Source organism: Globicephala melas, chromosome 15 (genome assembly GCF_963455315.2).
Source record: "Globicephala melas chromosome 15, mGloMel1.2, whole genome shotgun sequence".
NCBI classification, from domain to species: domain Eukaryota; kingdom Metazoa; phylum Chordata; class Mammalia; order Artiodactyla; family Delphinidae; genus Globicephala; species Globicephala melas.
The window spans coordinates 10,177,457-10,192,482 of record NC_083328.1 but is presented as its reverse complement, the minus strand read 5'-3'; the positions used below and the strand labels follow the sequence as shown (position 1 = coordinate 10,192,482).

At 44.6% G+C, this 15,026-nt stretch overlaps 2 protein-coding genes across 7 annotated transcripts in view; one reads left to right on the top strand and one right to left on the bottom strand.

Annotated features, from left to right (window-relative positions):
* Positions 1-2,877, bottom strand: part of RCC1L (RCC1 like) — a 33,233-nt gene extending 30,356 nt beyond the window's left edge. For all 6 annotated transcript variants that reach the window (XR_009559063.1, XR_009559065.1, XR_009559064.1 and 3 more), the window contains exon 1: positions 2,521-2,877. Coding sequence is in view for 3 of the 6 variants with exons in the window: in XM_030871947.3 (XP_030727807.1) it covers positions 2,521-2,835 (315 nt within the window). In the remaining 3 variants the exon portion in view is untranslated. The remainder of the gene's footprint in view (positions 1-2,520) is intronic.
* An 11,143-nt stretch (positions 2,878-14,020) lies between these two features.
* Positions 14,021-15,026, top strand: part of LOC115861287 (general transcription factor II-I repeat domain-containing protein 2) — a 52,874-nt gene continuing 51,868 nt past the window's right edge. Inside the window, exon 1 of the mRNA XM_060284851.1 lies at positions 14,021-14,524. The gene's annotated coding sequence lies outside the window, so the exon portion shown is untranslated. The remainder of the gene's footprint in view (positions 14,525-15,026) is intronic.

The window sequence follows — 15,026 nt, the reverse complement described above, 5'->3', positions numbered from 1 at the left end:
TTAGTAATAAAAAAAAAAAACTTTTCCTATAAAGAAAAGCCCAGGTCCAGATGACTTACTTCATTGGCGAACTCTACCAAACATTAAAACAAGAAATAATACCAATTCTTTACAAACCTTTCCAGAAACTCATTTTATGAGGCCAGTAATACCCTGATACCATAAGCAGACAAGGAGGACATCACAAGAAAAAAACAACAAAAAAGTCCTTAACAAAATGTGAGCAACCAAATCCAGCAATGTACAAAAGGGATTATTCACCACAATCGAGTGGAATTTATCCTAGGAATGCAAGGCTGGTTTAATATCCAAAGATCAGTTAATGTAATGTATCCAATTAATAGAATAAAAGACAAAAAATACATGATCACAGAAACAGACATAGAAAAATTGTTTGACAAAAATCTAATCCCTAGTCATGATTTTTTTTAAAAAGAAAAAGAAAAGAAAAACTCTGAACAAAACAGGACAAAAAGGGAACTTCCTCAACTTGACAAAAGGTATCTATGAAAAACTTATAGCTAATGTCATAATTATAAATGAAAGACTAAATACTATCTCCCTAATATCAGGAACAGGCAAGGATGTCACTTCAATCCACTGCTACACTGAAGGTTCTATCCCATGCAGTCAGGCAAGAAAAAGAAATCAAAAGTTTCAAAGTGGAAATGAAGATGTAAAACTGTCTTTATTCAGACAACCAGACAATATGATCCTGTATGTATAAAACCCTAAGGAACACACGAAAATCTATATAACTAATAAGCAAGGTCAGTAAAGTCACAAAACATTAAGTCAATATACAAAAACCAATTGTATTGCTATGTAAAAGCAATTAACACTCTAAAAATGAACTTAAGAATACAATTCTATTCAAAAGAACATCAAAAAGAAAAAAACACTTAGGAATAAATTTAACAAAAGACGTGCAAGACTTGTATACTGAAAACTACAAAAACATAGTTGAAAGAAATTAAATTCCCAAGTAAATGGGGAGACATTTCATGTTTATAGATTGAAAGACTCAAAATTACTTAGATGGCATTTGTGCCCAAATTGATCTACAGATTCAGTGTAATCATTACCAAAATCCCAGCAGGTAGTTTGCAGAAATTGACAAGCTAATACTAAAATTTGTATGGAAAAGCAAAAGACCCTGAAGAGCCAAAACTTAACATCTCCCAATTTAAAAACCAATTATAAAGCTACAGTAATCAAGAGGATAAACATATAGATCAATGGAACAGAACTGAGAGTTCAGAAATAAAGTCTTACATTTACCATCAACCGATTTTCACAAAGGTGCCAAGACTATTCAATAAAAAAAGAATAGTGTTTTCAACTAGTGACAGGACAATTGGATAGCCACATCCAAAAAACCCCTTACCCCACACCATACACAAAAATCAATTCAAATGACTGTCTCACAGACATAAATATGAGAACTCAAACTATGAAGTTCCCAGGCAAAAACAGAGGAAAATTATCTTTGTGATCTTGGGTTAGGCAAAGATTTCTTAGATATACCAAAAGTACAATCCACAGCAGAAAAACTGATCAACTGAACTTCATTAAAATTAAAACCTTTTTCTCTCCAAAGGACACTATGAAAAAAATAAAAAGAAAATCCATGGACTGGCAGAGAACATTTGCACATATCATATATGTGATAAAGTACCTATATCCAGAATACATAAATAACTCTCACAACTCAATATTAAGAAGTCAAACCCAACTTTTCATTCCTCTGGAGCTTAAATTCCCTGGCTCTCTCGATCTCCCCTTTTAGGGCAAAAGATCATTTGTTATACTTGACAGAGAAATCAGAAGCCAAACTGGTCAAATCTGCTTCTTTTTCACCACCCACCAAGACGTCCACAACCACGCCGAGCAAGAACCTATCCTTAACATCCGTTTTTGCTTTTCTGGATGTTAGCTGCCGAGATAAGCCGCCCTCCGGTAGCTGTTCTTTGCTGCATCTTTTCAAATCTGAGTCAACTCAGGGGACTCCTGTGCAACCATTCCACTGTGTTTAGACCTTTCATCCTTCCTCTCATTCCTGTTACTGCTCCAGTTAACATTTCCTTTCCGAATTGTTCACCGACCTCAGCCGGCCCACGCTTTCTCTGACCTTTTGAAGTCGGCTTTCCTAACAGCAGAACTTCTGGGGTCTGATTGGCCCGAAGGCGAATCCCAAAGTACGAACACCTGCCAGCTGGGGGGCCGTGGGCCTGTCTCATAACTTCTCCGAGCCTCCCTTTCCTCCCCCGTAACTGTGGCAACAACCCCGACTCCCGAATGACGCGAGCCGGGCGCAACACCTGGCACGTTTCGGCCACTCGGTACATGCTGGCAGCGCCCTAACGCACTCCCCTCCGGCAGCCCGCTCGAGGGTCATGCTCTCTTAAGTTTGGCCACCCAGCGTCGCCAACCTCTCCGAGAGGGCCGAGTGCCTCGGGAGGCGCGGCCGAGACCGGAGGCCAGCACAGAGGGAGGAAGAGAGGGAGCCGAAGTCCTCACCTTTTGGTCCAGCTTCAGGCGGTAGGGCACGGCCTGGATCCTGCGGCGCGGCCGCGAGCCGGCGCGGGGCTGGGGCCCGGAGCCGGGCAGCACGAAGGTGGGCACGCCCAGCGCCCCGGAGAAGCTGAAGCCCCACACGAAAATGCGGTCGGCGCGGGTCGCGCGCTCGCCCACGTACTGGAACACGGGCGCGTCCGCCTCGGCCTCCGCCGTCTCGCGCCGGCTCCGCGAGCGCCCGGCTGCCGTCCAGTGTCCGCGCCACGGCCCCGGCCCGCTCAGCCGGCGCCCCAGCCGAACCCCCGCCACCAGCGCCATCCTCCGCTACACGCCTCAGCCGTTCCTGGGCGCCGCCATATTGGCGACCTTTGACCTCCCCCGGCGGAAGAGCCTGCGGCCACGTTTACTATTGGCTGAAAGCAAAGGCCTTGAGGTCAGCCAATGGCTCAGGGAGGCTGGAGGGCTGGGCTGGACTGGGCGGAGCCTGATATCGCCCGTTCCTGAGTGACTCGACCTAGAGGACCCGTCCCGGCCCTACCGACATAGTGCGCGAACTTTCTCCGAGCTCCGGCAGCCGGCCTGAACTCACTCGCCTTCCCGCAGAGCGCGTGTTTGCTGAGCACCTTCCCGGCTCTGGTGGGCGCTCTCAGTTTGCAAAGGCCCTTTGCTTTTTGGTAATCAGCAGGAGTAAAATTTAAGAGGTTGCCCACTCTGCGCGACTCCAGCGTAGTGCTCTCCCCTATCCTCTGTCCCTCGACACTTTTTACCTGGCCCTGTTGCCTCTGTTCCCGCTCCCACGCCGCTCAGTCGGCGCTCCAGCCACAGAGAGCTCCCTGCTGTCTTCGACAGTGCATCCTCCTCCCAGCGTCACCTCGCCCCTCAGCCCATCACTCCACTTAAGGCAGGTGGCTCTGCTTGTAATTTCTGAATCCCAGGGATGTTTCAGGCCTTCCTTTGCACACAGCGCCTTGAATGCCCTTCCCACTGCCCTCTTCTCCCTGCAGGTGTCTAGCAAACTCCTCGCCTTCTAACATCCAGCTGGAGCACCTCCTTTGAAGTTCCACGAAGGCAAGAACTTCATTCACATTGTCCTCACCAGTTTTGTACTAGAGTTTAGCATGCAGCCAGGAACAAGGCATGCCCTCATGAATGATTTGCGAGTCTGGGGACCTGGGTTCCTGTCCTGGCTCTGCTACTGACTTGTCCCGTGATGTTGGGGAGTTGTCTCCCTTCTCTGGATCTCACCTCTAAAATGAGGAGATATTAAAAAAAATCAATACATGAAAGGAATTTTTGAACTTCATGGCCTGTAGGATCTCTTGCAGCCCATTATGATCTATGACAGTCATTCCTGAATATTAGTCCCAAATGCTGAGAGCAAACTGTCTCTTTTTCCTCCTCTTGCTTTTCTCTCCTCTTTATATGCTCGATACCTGTATCAACTTTAATAATGTAATAGCCAGTATTTTGCCGGCAAAAGTGAGCTTATTTAGGAATAAGAAGAGAAACTGCAAATTGAGAAGTACAAACTATGACAGACCACAGGCAAATCCGGAGAACAACGAAAGGGAACTTGCTTTTATATGGAAAAGTGGGTAATTGGGAGGTGCTGTGATAACCAAAGAGTCCACTGGAGGAAGCTAGGAGTCCAAAGTATAGTGGCTTCTCATTGGTTGGGTAGAGGCATCTTCCCGTCCCAGATGTGGGCATTTGTCTCTTCCTGTTTTGAACTGGTCTTGACAGTACGATAAAACTGGATTCCTTCCAGGTGTGGAATTAATTCAAGAAACTCAGCTAAAATTGGAATCAGGACAGGCCTGTAGGGGGAGCGCTGGTGCCCCACCATGCATCTTCAATTACTCCAAACCGGAGGAGACAAATGCCTACATCTGGGACCGGAAAGTGCCGCTACTTTAGCAGCCCAACCAGTGGTGACAACCACCGGCAGCCAGCTCCTGCCGCAGGCGGTGGCGAGCAGCACAGAGCGGACCACAGCTTATTCCCCCAGCAGCCCCCTCGGGCACTGTCATAGCCAAGTGCCTCCTATGAAGCACCTCCCGATGGACGACCTTCCTTGGCCCCCAAGAGAGTGGATTTCTGTAAAGTTCCAGAGTGCACATTTCCTGTGACCTCTGCTACCTCTCAGTGAGACCCCTACCATTCAGTGAGCCATGGGTGAGCCTTTCCCACCGAGGTCTGGGTCTCAGCTCTGGGGGGCGGCCTCTTTCTGGGGTAGCCTGGCTCAGCCCTAGTGGCGGGGGCTCCTCCCTCTACCAGTCCTGTATTCTTCAGAGTTCTCTTCATACCAGCCAAGCCCTTGTTATCATTAATAATTCTTCACATTAAACCTTCTCTGTTCAAATCACAAGGTGGTTTCTGTCTCCTCACTGGACTTTGATACACCAACTAACAAGCCACTAATTTCACTAAACCCATTTCTAACATTCATTAAGCTAATCAGCAACCCCTCCCGTGTTGATGGAAAGAGAGCTGCCTGGAGGTTCCTGGGAGCTGCCTCTGGTGCGTGGCTACTCCGATTAAATGCTAACTGACCACACCGGGAGTGTGTCTGGGAGCGCCCCCCCCAACACACACACGGAGGGGAGGGTGGTTAGAGCTGAGTGAGGCGGTGGACAGAGGTAGGAGACGAGGTTGGAAGGATGGAGGAAGAAGGGCAGCAGTCACCTTTGGCCTTTGGGCCATGGTAAAGTTTGGGGCTTTTACCTGAATTTGTGACTCTATAGATATGTATGGGAGCAGGTGCATCCAGGGTCCTCAGTCACCCCGCTCGTCCTTAGTCTGACATCTCTGACATGGGAGGATGAGCAGATCCACGCAAGCTTTGATTCTCTTCAAGCTTCTTGGCCCATGTGCATGCCAGGCATTTTAAATTTTCTACCAAAAACTCCACAGATGCCTCAGACACAGAAAGGAGCTCGCAGGGCCCATACACACATGCAATGTGGAAAAGAGAGGGAATTAACATCCTAGACGCAAACTGCAACCAATGGGCTTAGGAGCCAAGGGATAAATGCCACCACTGAGGTGCATTCGGGGAGGCCTTCTGTGCACTGCTCAGGATCCTGGCAGAATGAGGACCCCGTTGACCACAGCGGCAGCCTCAATGGTGACCCTTACGTCTGCTTTTCCTGTGTGACTCTTGCCACCCCCTCTCTCCTTCCCTACGACCGCCTCCCAAGTAAGCCACCAGGGAGCAAGTCTTTATGTAAGGCTGTTTGGGGAAGGACACAAGCTAAAACAATTGGCACCTGAAGTAGGGCGGTGATAACCCCTGGCTTGCTGTAGCATCATGATTACTAAGGCTCTTTTTACTTCAGGTGGAGGGATAAGGTGCAGGTAGACTCAGAGCATTTGGTTAAGCTGTATCTCTATGATACGAATAGTATGGGGGTAATAGTAAGTTTGTGGAGTTGGCTGGCTTGGTTAACTGTGTAGGAAGCCTTGAAGAAAGAATGACAGGTTTAGATCAGCCAGCTATTCACTTGGGGCATGCTGAGAAAACCAACAGGCCTCCATGATGCTGTTTAAAAAGACTTTCATCTGCTGCAGGCAAAAAGGAGCCAGAGGCCTGGGATTTCAGGGTGACAGAGCTGCAGAGGAGGCCAGATGTACAGCCTTAGCAGGTCTCCTAGGCTGAAGTCAAACCCCGATAGCACAGGGGTGGGAACTTGAGATTGGGATGGGGCACCGGGACCGTGCACCTGAGAATATTACAACACAGACGCCGCCCCCACTCTAATTTCCAGTCCAGTAGAAACGGCCCCCTCTCCTTGATATAGGGGAGCAGCCTCCCCTGGCCTAGATACCATGCTAAGACTCCAGCTGAGTAGACGCCTCACGAGATGACGCTTATCCTCCTCAAGGTGCGACCCACTTCACCTCATTGCTGCCAGACTGGTATTCAGTCAGGTCTCAGCAGAACCTGAGTGAGGAAGAGCAGTCCCTATTGTAAGAGGAAACAGCTTACTCACTGACAGAATTGTAGCACTGGGCTCAGCAGGACTAGGGAATATGTGTGGGTGCATGTGTACCTTTAGGGTGTTGGACCAGAAGCACAGAATAAAAGAATGGATGGAGAGAGTTTGTTGACACAGGGCCAGCTCCTTCAGGATTTAACATCCTGGCAAGGAGCCAATTCTAATGCTGCTGGGATGGCTCTGTGAAGCTTACATATAACAACAGTATCAATAAATGAGGTGGAGATGCTGGAACTCCCTGGAAGAGAAAAGAGTCAAAAGGCTCGGGGAGGTGGGAATGTTAAAGCAGATTAATCCACCCAGCAAGGGTCCAGAGGACTCTTAAGACCGTCACTAAGGCAATAAGAGATGTCCCGGTGAGGAAGCTCTAGCATCTTTGAGAAGCTCGGAGTGCCTAGGCTAGGGTGACAGTAGCAGATGGTGCTCTAAAACTAGACTCCCAAAGACAATGGTAGGTTCCAGAGCAGCAGAGCCAGGTGGCTGGACTTTGCCATCAGAAGCAAGGTGGATGGACTTGGTAGAACAAGAGGCAAGGGCGGAATGGCAACTGTAGTGTCTGGCACCGGTAATCTGCGGTGTGGCTATCTGACCACGGTATTCCAAGGGATAAGATGGAAGCACAGACAGCTAAGGTGCTTTCTTGCCTTGTATAACTGGGAAAAAATCTGGTGAGCAGAAGGCTGACATTGGTTAGTACAATGAAAATCAATCTCTCACCCGGTTTTAGGACCTAACCCAGTTCTCAGACCACAGTCCAGCAATTATAGAGGAGGCTGGGTCCACTTGAGGAAGGACCCTGCAGAGCCACTGCAGTAGCATCAATAAATATTCTCTTTATCATTTCCCAAAGGCACCTGTGGTTACTTACCAGAGTTACCATCCACTGGAGAAACGAGAATCAGATCTCCCAAGAGCTGGATAGAGGGTCTGAGCTGACACTGACACCACAGGACGTGAAACACCAACAAGGCCCCAGTTAGAGTGAGGGCACCTGGAGCCAGGTACAAGTATGTCCCACAGGGGGTCAAATGTGTCCACACACCCACCCTGTGGCTATTTCCCTGGTTCCCAGTTACACAGTTGGGACAGACATTCTTAGCAACTCACATTGGTTCCCTCACCCTGTCTTGACCCAGGAAGTATTAAAGGAGAAGACATACTGCATCCCAGGTGGAATTGCAGACTTGAGCACCAACTTCTAAGAGGTGAAGGACTCAGAAGTGGTGGTTCCCATCACGTCTCCATTTAGTTCACATGTTTGACTCCTGCAAACACCAGATGGGTTATGGAAGACAGCTGAAAACTACTATAAACTTAGCTAAGTGCTTAGTCCAGTCATAGCTGCTGAGTCACGGGTAGTATTTTACTGGAACAGATCAATATGGTTTCTGAACTTCCCAGGGGATACTGATCTGGTGAATGGGTTGTTTTCAATCCCAGTGGTAAAGGGGATCAAAGGCAGTTTGCCTCTATATGGAAAGGACAATACTACTCATTAACGCTCCCTGCTCTCACTCCTGATACCTGCAGAATTAAGGTTCTGTGTACAAGACTTTGTCTCCAGCTCTGCTTTTACTGATAAAGCTGAGACATATACCGATGAAGGAGAATCATGTAATTATTATTGTATGAGGGTTCTCCAGAGAAATAGAACCAATAGGAAAATAGGAAACTCCTTATCTGCCATCTGCAAGCTGGAGACTCAGAAAAGCTGCTGCTGTAGTTCCGGTCAGAGCCCAAAGCCCTGAGAACCAGAGCAACAGTGGCGTTAAGTCCCAGTTCGAGGGCAGGGCAAGATGGATGTCCTGGGTCAAACAGACAGAAAGAGAAAGAGAACATTCAATCTTCCTCTACCTTTTTGTCCTATTGGGGCCCTCCATGGGCTGGATGAAGCCCACGGACATTGGAGAGGGCCATTTTCTGTACTCAGGCCACCAATACAAATGCTCATCTCTTTTAGAAACATCATCACAGGCACACTCAGAAATGATGTTTAACCACATCTGATTATTAATATAGTTATAATATACATGTATGAAATGCATATAAATTTTCAACTGTTCTTTCATAAGCAGGACTGTCCTGTTATCTAGTGTATGGCCTCTCCGATTTTTTGGTTTTAAATATCTGTTCTTTTACAAAACTGGCAATGCTGGTATTTAGTAGGCTTTTTAAAAATCTTTACTTGCCAGAATTAAAAAGTTGATAACCCTATATGGGTTTCTTGAATTTCTAGAACATTTTTCTTTTAAGGGATATCTGAAAGCACTATTGGTTTGAGATTTAGGAACAAAAGGGCACAGTACGAAACTCTGCAAATGTGAACCATAGCCACTGGGTGGCGATGCTCGCCCATCAATTTTGTGGCTCACACTAATAGAGAAACAGGATAAAACAGCCTAAAAGCCAGGTTTGGCGAAAGGAGACCTGGATTTACAGTCACTACTGGGCTTTTATATTTTACTATCAAAGCCTGGTTGATTTTATATACTGGCTGTATGCTGGCAAGTACTTACATTTTTGTCCAAATTGCTATTCAGAAAGATGGCTCTACAGCAAAATACCAGCTACCCCAAAGTATTAAAATGTCTGTGAACTGTTAGCCAAACTAAATCTTCCCCCAACCCATAAGGACATTTTCCTGTAGACGTTCTAATTTCTTTGTTACTTGGAGTAGCTGATATGATAGTCCCTAGTTTAGGAAAGAGTGTACTTAATTATTAGTCTTATATATTTTAATTTTTATTATTAATGTTTAATTATACAATTAATCTATGACTTTTACCTTTGTAGAAAAATTAATAAATAAAACACTATACATGGCTACAAGTAAAGGCTCCTTTAACCACAGCACCACATATACCTGGTGCCATGGAAAACCATTATTTTATTTTTGTTAGTTGTGTTTTTAAAAATTGGGATAATATGTATTTCATTCTGCAACTTCATCTTTTCACTCAAAAGTATATTGGAGATACTTTTTTTAAAAAATAAATTTATTTTGTTTATTTATTTTTGGTTGCATTGGGTCTTTGTTGCTGTGCGCGGGCTTTTCTCTAGTTGCAGTGAGTGGGGGGGGCGCTACTCTTCACTGCAGTGCGCAGGCTTCTCACTGCGATGGCTTCTCTTGTAGTGGAGCATGGGCTCTAGGCGCGCGGGCTTCAGTAGTTGTGGCTCGCGGGCTCTAGAGCACAGGCTCAGTAGTTGTGGCGCACAGGTTTAGTTGCTCCGTGGCATGTGGGATCTTCCCGGACCAGGGCTCAAACCCATGTCCCCTGCATTGGCAGGCGGATTCTTAACCACTGCGCCACCAGGGAAGCCCTGGAGATACTTTTACAACAGTTTGTTTGGACTTACCCCATTCTTTTCCACTCTTGGATATTACTGTGAATAAACTACATCTTGTTTAACCATTCTCCTTTTTTCATGGACATTTGAGTTGTTTCTATTTTTTTCTATTACAGTGAATATTCTTGTACATGTTCCTTTTGCACTTATTTAAGGGTATAACCTGGGTAGATACTGATAACTGGAACTGCTGGGTCACAGAAAATGCTCATTTAAAAAATTTAATAGGTGTTTTTAATTTGTTCTCTAAAAGTTGTGCTACCATAGTATATGGGTGGATTCATTTTTCCGTATACCAAACACCTGATACAAACTTTCAAAATGTTTGTCAATCTAATACCTAAAGCATATCTCATTACTGATTCACTTTGTATTCTGTAATCTCTAGGAAGGTTGAACATCTATGGTTACTAGCATTTCATGTGTCTTTTACTGAGAATTGTTTGTTTATTCATATTCTTGGCCACATTTCTATTGGGTTGTTTGTCTTATTAATTTATAGAAGTAATCGATATATTATGCATAGAAACCCTTATGTGTTGAAATATTTTATCCTTTTTTCTTAATTTATGGTGTCTTCTGTCCTACACAATTTTATTTTCTTGTAGTCAGTTTTACTAACTTTATTGTTTAGAGCTTCTGCTTTCTGTGTCTAGTTTAGGAAAACTACTACCCAAGATAATAAGGATATTCTGTAATATCTGTATAACACTTAATCTAATTTTTTACTTTTTCTATGTAGATTTGGAGTTGATTTTTATGAGTGGTATGAGACAAGATTGTATATTTCTTGATATTTTTTTCAAACAGATATCTGATTGTCCCCAAATTATTGGCTATTAACAGACTTTATCTGAAGATTTGAAATGCCATTTATAACATATGATAAATTTCCACATACATGGATCAATTTCTGAATTCAATTTTTGTTTCTCCTGATTTATTCTCAAACTAATATGACAAGATTTCACCTGCTACAGCTTTATAATATGCTTTGATTTTTATTCAAATGTCTCTTCTTTGTTCTTTTACAAAATTGCCTTTGCTATTCATAACATTTACTTTCAAATAAATTTTAAAATCATCTTGCCAAGTTGCATTAAAAAATCCCACTGGGATTTTTTTTATTGGAATTGCATTAAATTCATGAGCTAATTGAGAGAAACTAACTAGGAGAAATGACATTTTACAATCTTGAGTCTTCCCGTGGCACGTAAATGTGGTATACTCTAATATTACCATTGGCTTCAGCCATCTGCTTGATGAATTCAGCTCGCTGCTTCCAGGTAAATTCTTCTTTCAGTTTTCTGAGAAAAGGGATCTTCCAACTTTCTAGGGCAGTAGTCTCCAAATTATTTTGATTATGTATCTCTATGGGTAAAATTTGTGAGCATGAAAAAATATATATAAATCATTTGCACATATTATTATACTAATATGTACTTTATGAAATATACAAAGAAATTATTTAAATAATGAGATAAAGATTAAATAAACAATAATTTTTAAACAAACATCTTATTGTGTTTTTTAAACTCTTTGCTCTCATTAAAAATAGTAGTGGTAGGAAAATACCAGTAGGTAAGATGATTTTTGCAAAAACAATGTGACTACGTATGTTTAATTTAAAATAATTTTAAATTATTTTTCATGAAACAGGAATGTGAGGGCTGGCTTTTTAAGCAATATGGGGGTATAATTTATGTAAAATAAATTGCATTCATCCAAACTATAGTTTGAAAATTTTTGAAAAACGTATTCAGCTGTGTGAGCACCACCACAATTGAGATACAGCATAATTCCTTCCCCACCAAAATCATCCTCATGTCCTTTGCAGTCCACCCCTTTCTCCACCCCGGTACTAGGAAATTGACATGGTTTTTGCCACTATAAAATAGTTTGTCCTTTCTAGAATTATATATATGAACAATAATAAAATATGGGCTCTGATGTGTGTCTTCATTGACTAAGCATGATGAATTTGGAGATTCCACGTACCCGTAATTCGTTCTTTTTTTACTGCTGAGTACCATTCCATTATATGGACGTACCACAATTTGTTTATTGATTCACCTGTTGATTGACATTTGGCCTTTTCCCTGCATTCAGATATTATGAATACAACTGTTAAGAACATTTGTGTACAAGTCTTTGTGTTCACATATATTCCTTTTATCTTGAAAAAACAGTTCATTGAGAATGTTTACATCTGTGTTCATGAGGGATATTGGCCTGTGCCTTTCTCTTCTTGTGATGTCTTTGTGTGGTTTTGGTATCATGGCAATGCTGTCCCCATAGAATGAGTTAGAATGTATCTCCTTCTCTTCAAGTTTTGGGAAGAGTTTGCGTAAATTTATTTTTACCTTAAATGTTCAGTAGAAATTACCAGTGAGGCCATCTGGGCCTGAAATTTTCTTTATGGGAAGATTTTTAACTAAATTTCCAATTCTTTTATAGATATAGGGCTATTCAAATTATCTATTTCCCTTGAGGAAGCTTTGGTAATTTGTGTCTTTCAAAGAATTTGTCCATTTCTCTTAAATTGGCAAATTTAGTGCCAAAAACCTGCTCATAATTTTCCCTCATTATCATGTATTTTGCTCGTTTATTTTTGAGTCATTTCAGGCAACAGGAAAATCCAATCCTTGTTACTTTACCTTGGCCAGAAGCCTAAGTCTGGACATTTACCCTTAACTCTGAGGTGGAGAGTTACTGGACAACTTTTGTTGTTGTTGTTGTTACGCGGGCCTCTCACTGTTGTGGCCTCTCCCGTTGCGGAGCACAGGTTCCGGACGCGCAGGCTCAGCGGCCATGGCTCACGGGCCAAGCTGCTCCGCAGCATGTGGGATCTTCCCGGACCGGGGCACGAACCCGTGTCCCCTGCATCGGCAGGCGGACTCTCAACTACTGCGCCACCAGGGAAACCCCATATAGAAGATTTTAAAGCAGATTAGAAAATTGTTTCCAAGTTAAGTTTTCAAGTATGACAGTTTTGTACTCCCATTGTTTTGGGCAACAAAATTCAATCAATCCTTATTATTCACTAACTCCATACTTGTGAATTCACCTACAATTTATAGGTAAATTTAAAAGCAATACTCACCCTGCTTTCCCTGCTTATTAGCAGACACAGTACAGTGGCAAAAAAAGTTGTTTTGCCTGCCGTGCACGTTCCCAGCTGAGGTAGAACAAGGTGACACCAGCTCTCCCACTGTAAACAAGTGTCCTTTTCCTGGTCTATTTAATGCTACACTTTCCACATTTTGTGGGTTTTCTTTTTTTCTTTTTTTTTTTTTTTGATGATTTTGCTGTTTAAAATGGTCCTCAAACATAGCATTGTCTAGTATTCCCAAGCACAAGGGAGCGATGTGCCTTACGTAGAAAATACTTGTGTTAGCTAAGCTTCCTTCACACAAGAGTTATAGAGCTGTTGGCCATGAGTTCAACTAATGAATCAACAATATACATTAAATAAGGTGTCTTTAAACAGACACACACATAAAACAAGGTTATGTATTGATAGTTTTACCAAAATGTGAAGAGGCTGGCAGAAACCTAATCCTGTATTTCTCCTAGGAGCAGTATTCAGTTTTGCTCAGTGTTTGCTAAGAATTTATAGACCATAACTCTTCCGAACAGAAAGTATCAACTATAACATAATGGAAATATTTTCAAACATCTCTTTTAAAAATGATGTCAAAAAAAGCAGGTACCATCTCAACTAACTGCTGGATGGTTATCTTTACCTTGAAATAACATCTTTTTTAGCAGCTTCTGCTAGGAAGCATATCTTTGTGAGCCACTTACAGAAAAAAATGTCAGCGAATCGTGACACTTGTCTTTTTGCAAAAGAAAATGTGTATTAGAACAAGAATGAGAACGCTGCCTTCAACTGCGTCTGAATATTCCTTTAAAACGAGAAACAAGGCAGCTATGTTAAATCGGAGCAATGGGTAAAAGGTTTCTATTCTCCTTTTGGCATATATAAAATATGTAACTTTGCTTAAACAACACTATAGTAACATTCGACTACTTGCCGGAGTGCCATCACCATCTGATGGACAGCTCATGGTTGGGTTGGTTATGTCACTGACCCCCATCAAAAGGTGAGGACACGTTGTTACAGTATTATAACAACTCGTTGGCTTTAAGGCAGATTCACCGGTCACTGGAGTTGTGACCTCACCGCTTTAAACGTACAAACTGCAATCATACGAAACTATCAAATTAAATAACAGCAAGAAAGTAGTCCACGTTCGGGGGCGGTGTCAGGGGCGAGACCAGACACATGCAGCCACTCATCTAAGACTGAAGATGGACGAGCACTTCTGGCCTTGAACAGAGCGAGACTAAGGGACTTCCAAACAAGCTCACTGTGAAGCTGAACTATTCCACGGCACCGGAAACGGCAACTCCCACTTGGGGCGCTGCGGACACACGAGTCTAGGCTGCCTTCCAGGAAGCCAAAAAAAAAAAAAAAAAAGGAAAAGAAAGAGAAAAAGAAGGGATAGTGGAGAGCAGGGCTTCGGCCGCCGCCCACACGCCGCGCCCTCGCCTCTTCGCGGTTGCGGCCGCCGCCCTCGGCCCTCGGGCCACTCCCAGGTGGCTCAGCCCTCGGACCCCGCGGCCGGCCGGGCGCTGCCCGCCGGCGGGGACCTCAGGTGCGTACCCCGCCCCCGCCGCAGCCGCCATTAAGAGCGGGTGCTTTGCTTGGAACTTTCTCGTCCCGCGGGCCTGACGGAGGGGAGGCCTGGGGAGACCGCCTGCCCAGGCGCGCGGGCTGCAAGCAGCCCCTTCGCAGCCAGCCCGACCGGCCCCCGAACCGGCGCCCCGCGAGCAAGGCCCGAGGAGTGGGGGTGGGGCGGGGAAGCCCTGGCGCGGGGGCAACGGTAGCACGCATGGAACGCGCATACCTCTTCCTTCTGATTGGCTGAGCGGAGGCGGTGGGGGTGGGTGCTGCAGACTCTGGGCTCTCTAAGGCCCGATGTACGTGAGGTCACGCTCCAGCTGGCGTACGTGGGGATACCGCGCTGCGTGCGGACGCGCTTGATTGGTTAGTGGGGGGGGCGGGTCAGACGCTGTTGCCTGGTAACTGCGCCCGGCTCCACGGCGGTGTCCCGACACCGCCCCTCACGTCGCTCACGTTGCCGAGTGGCGCGCGGT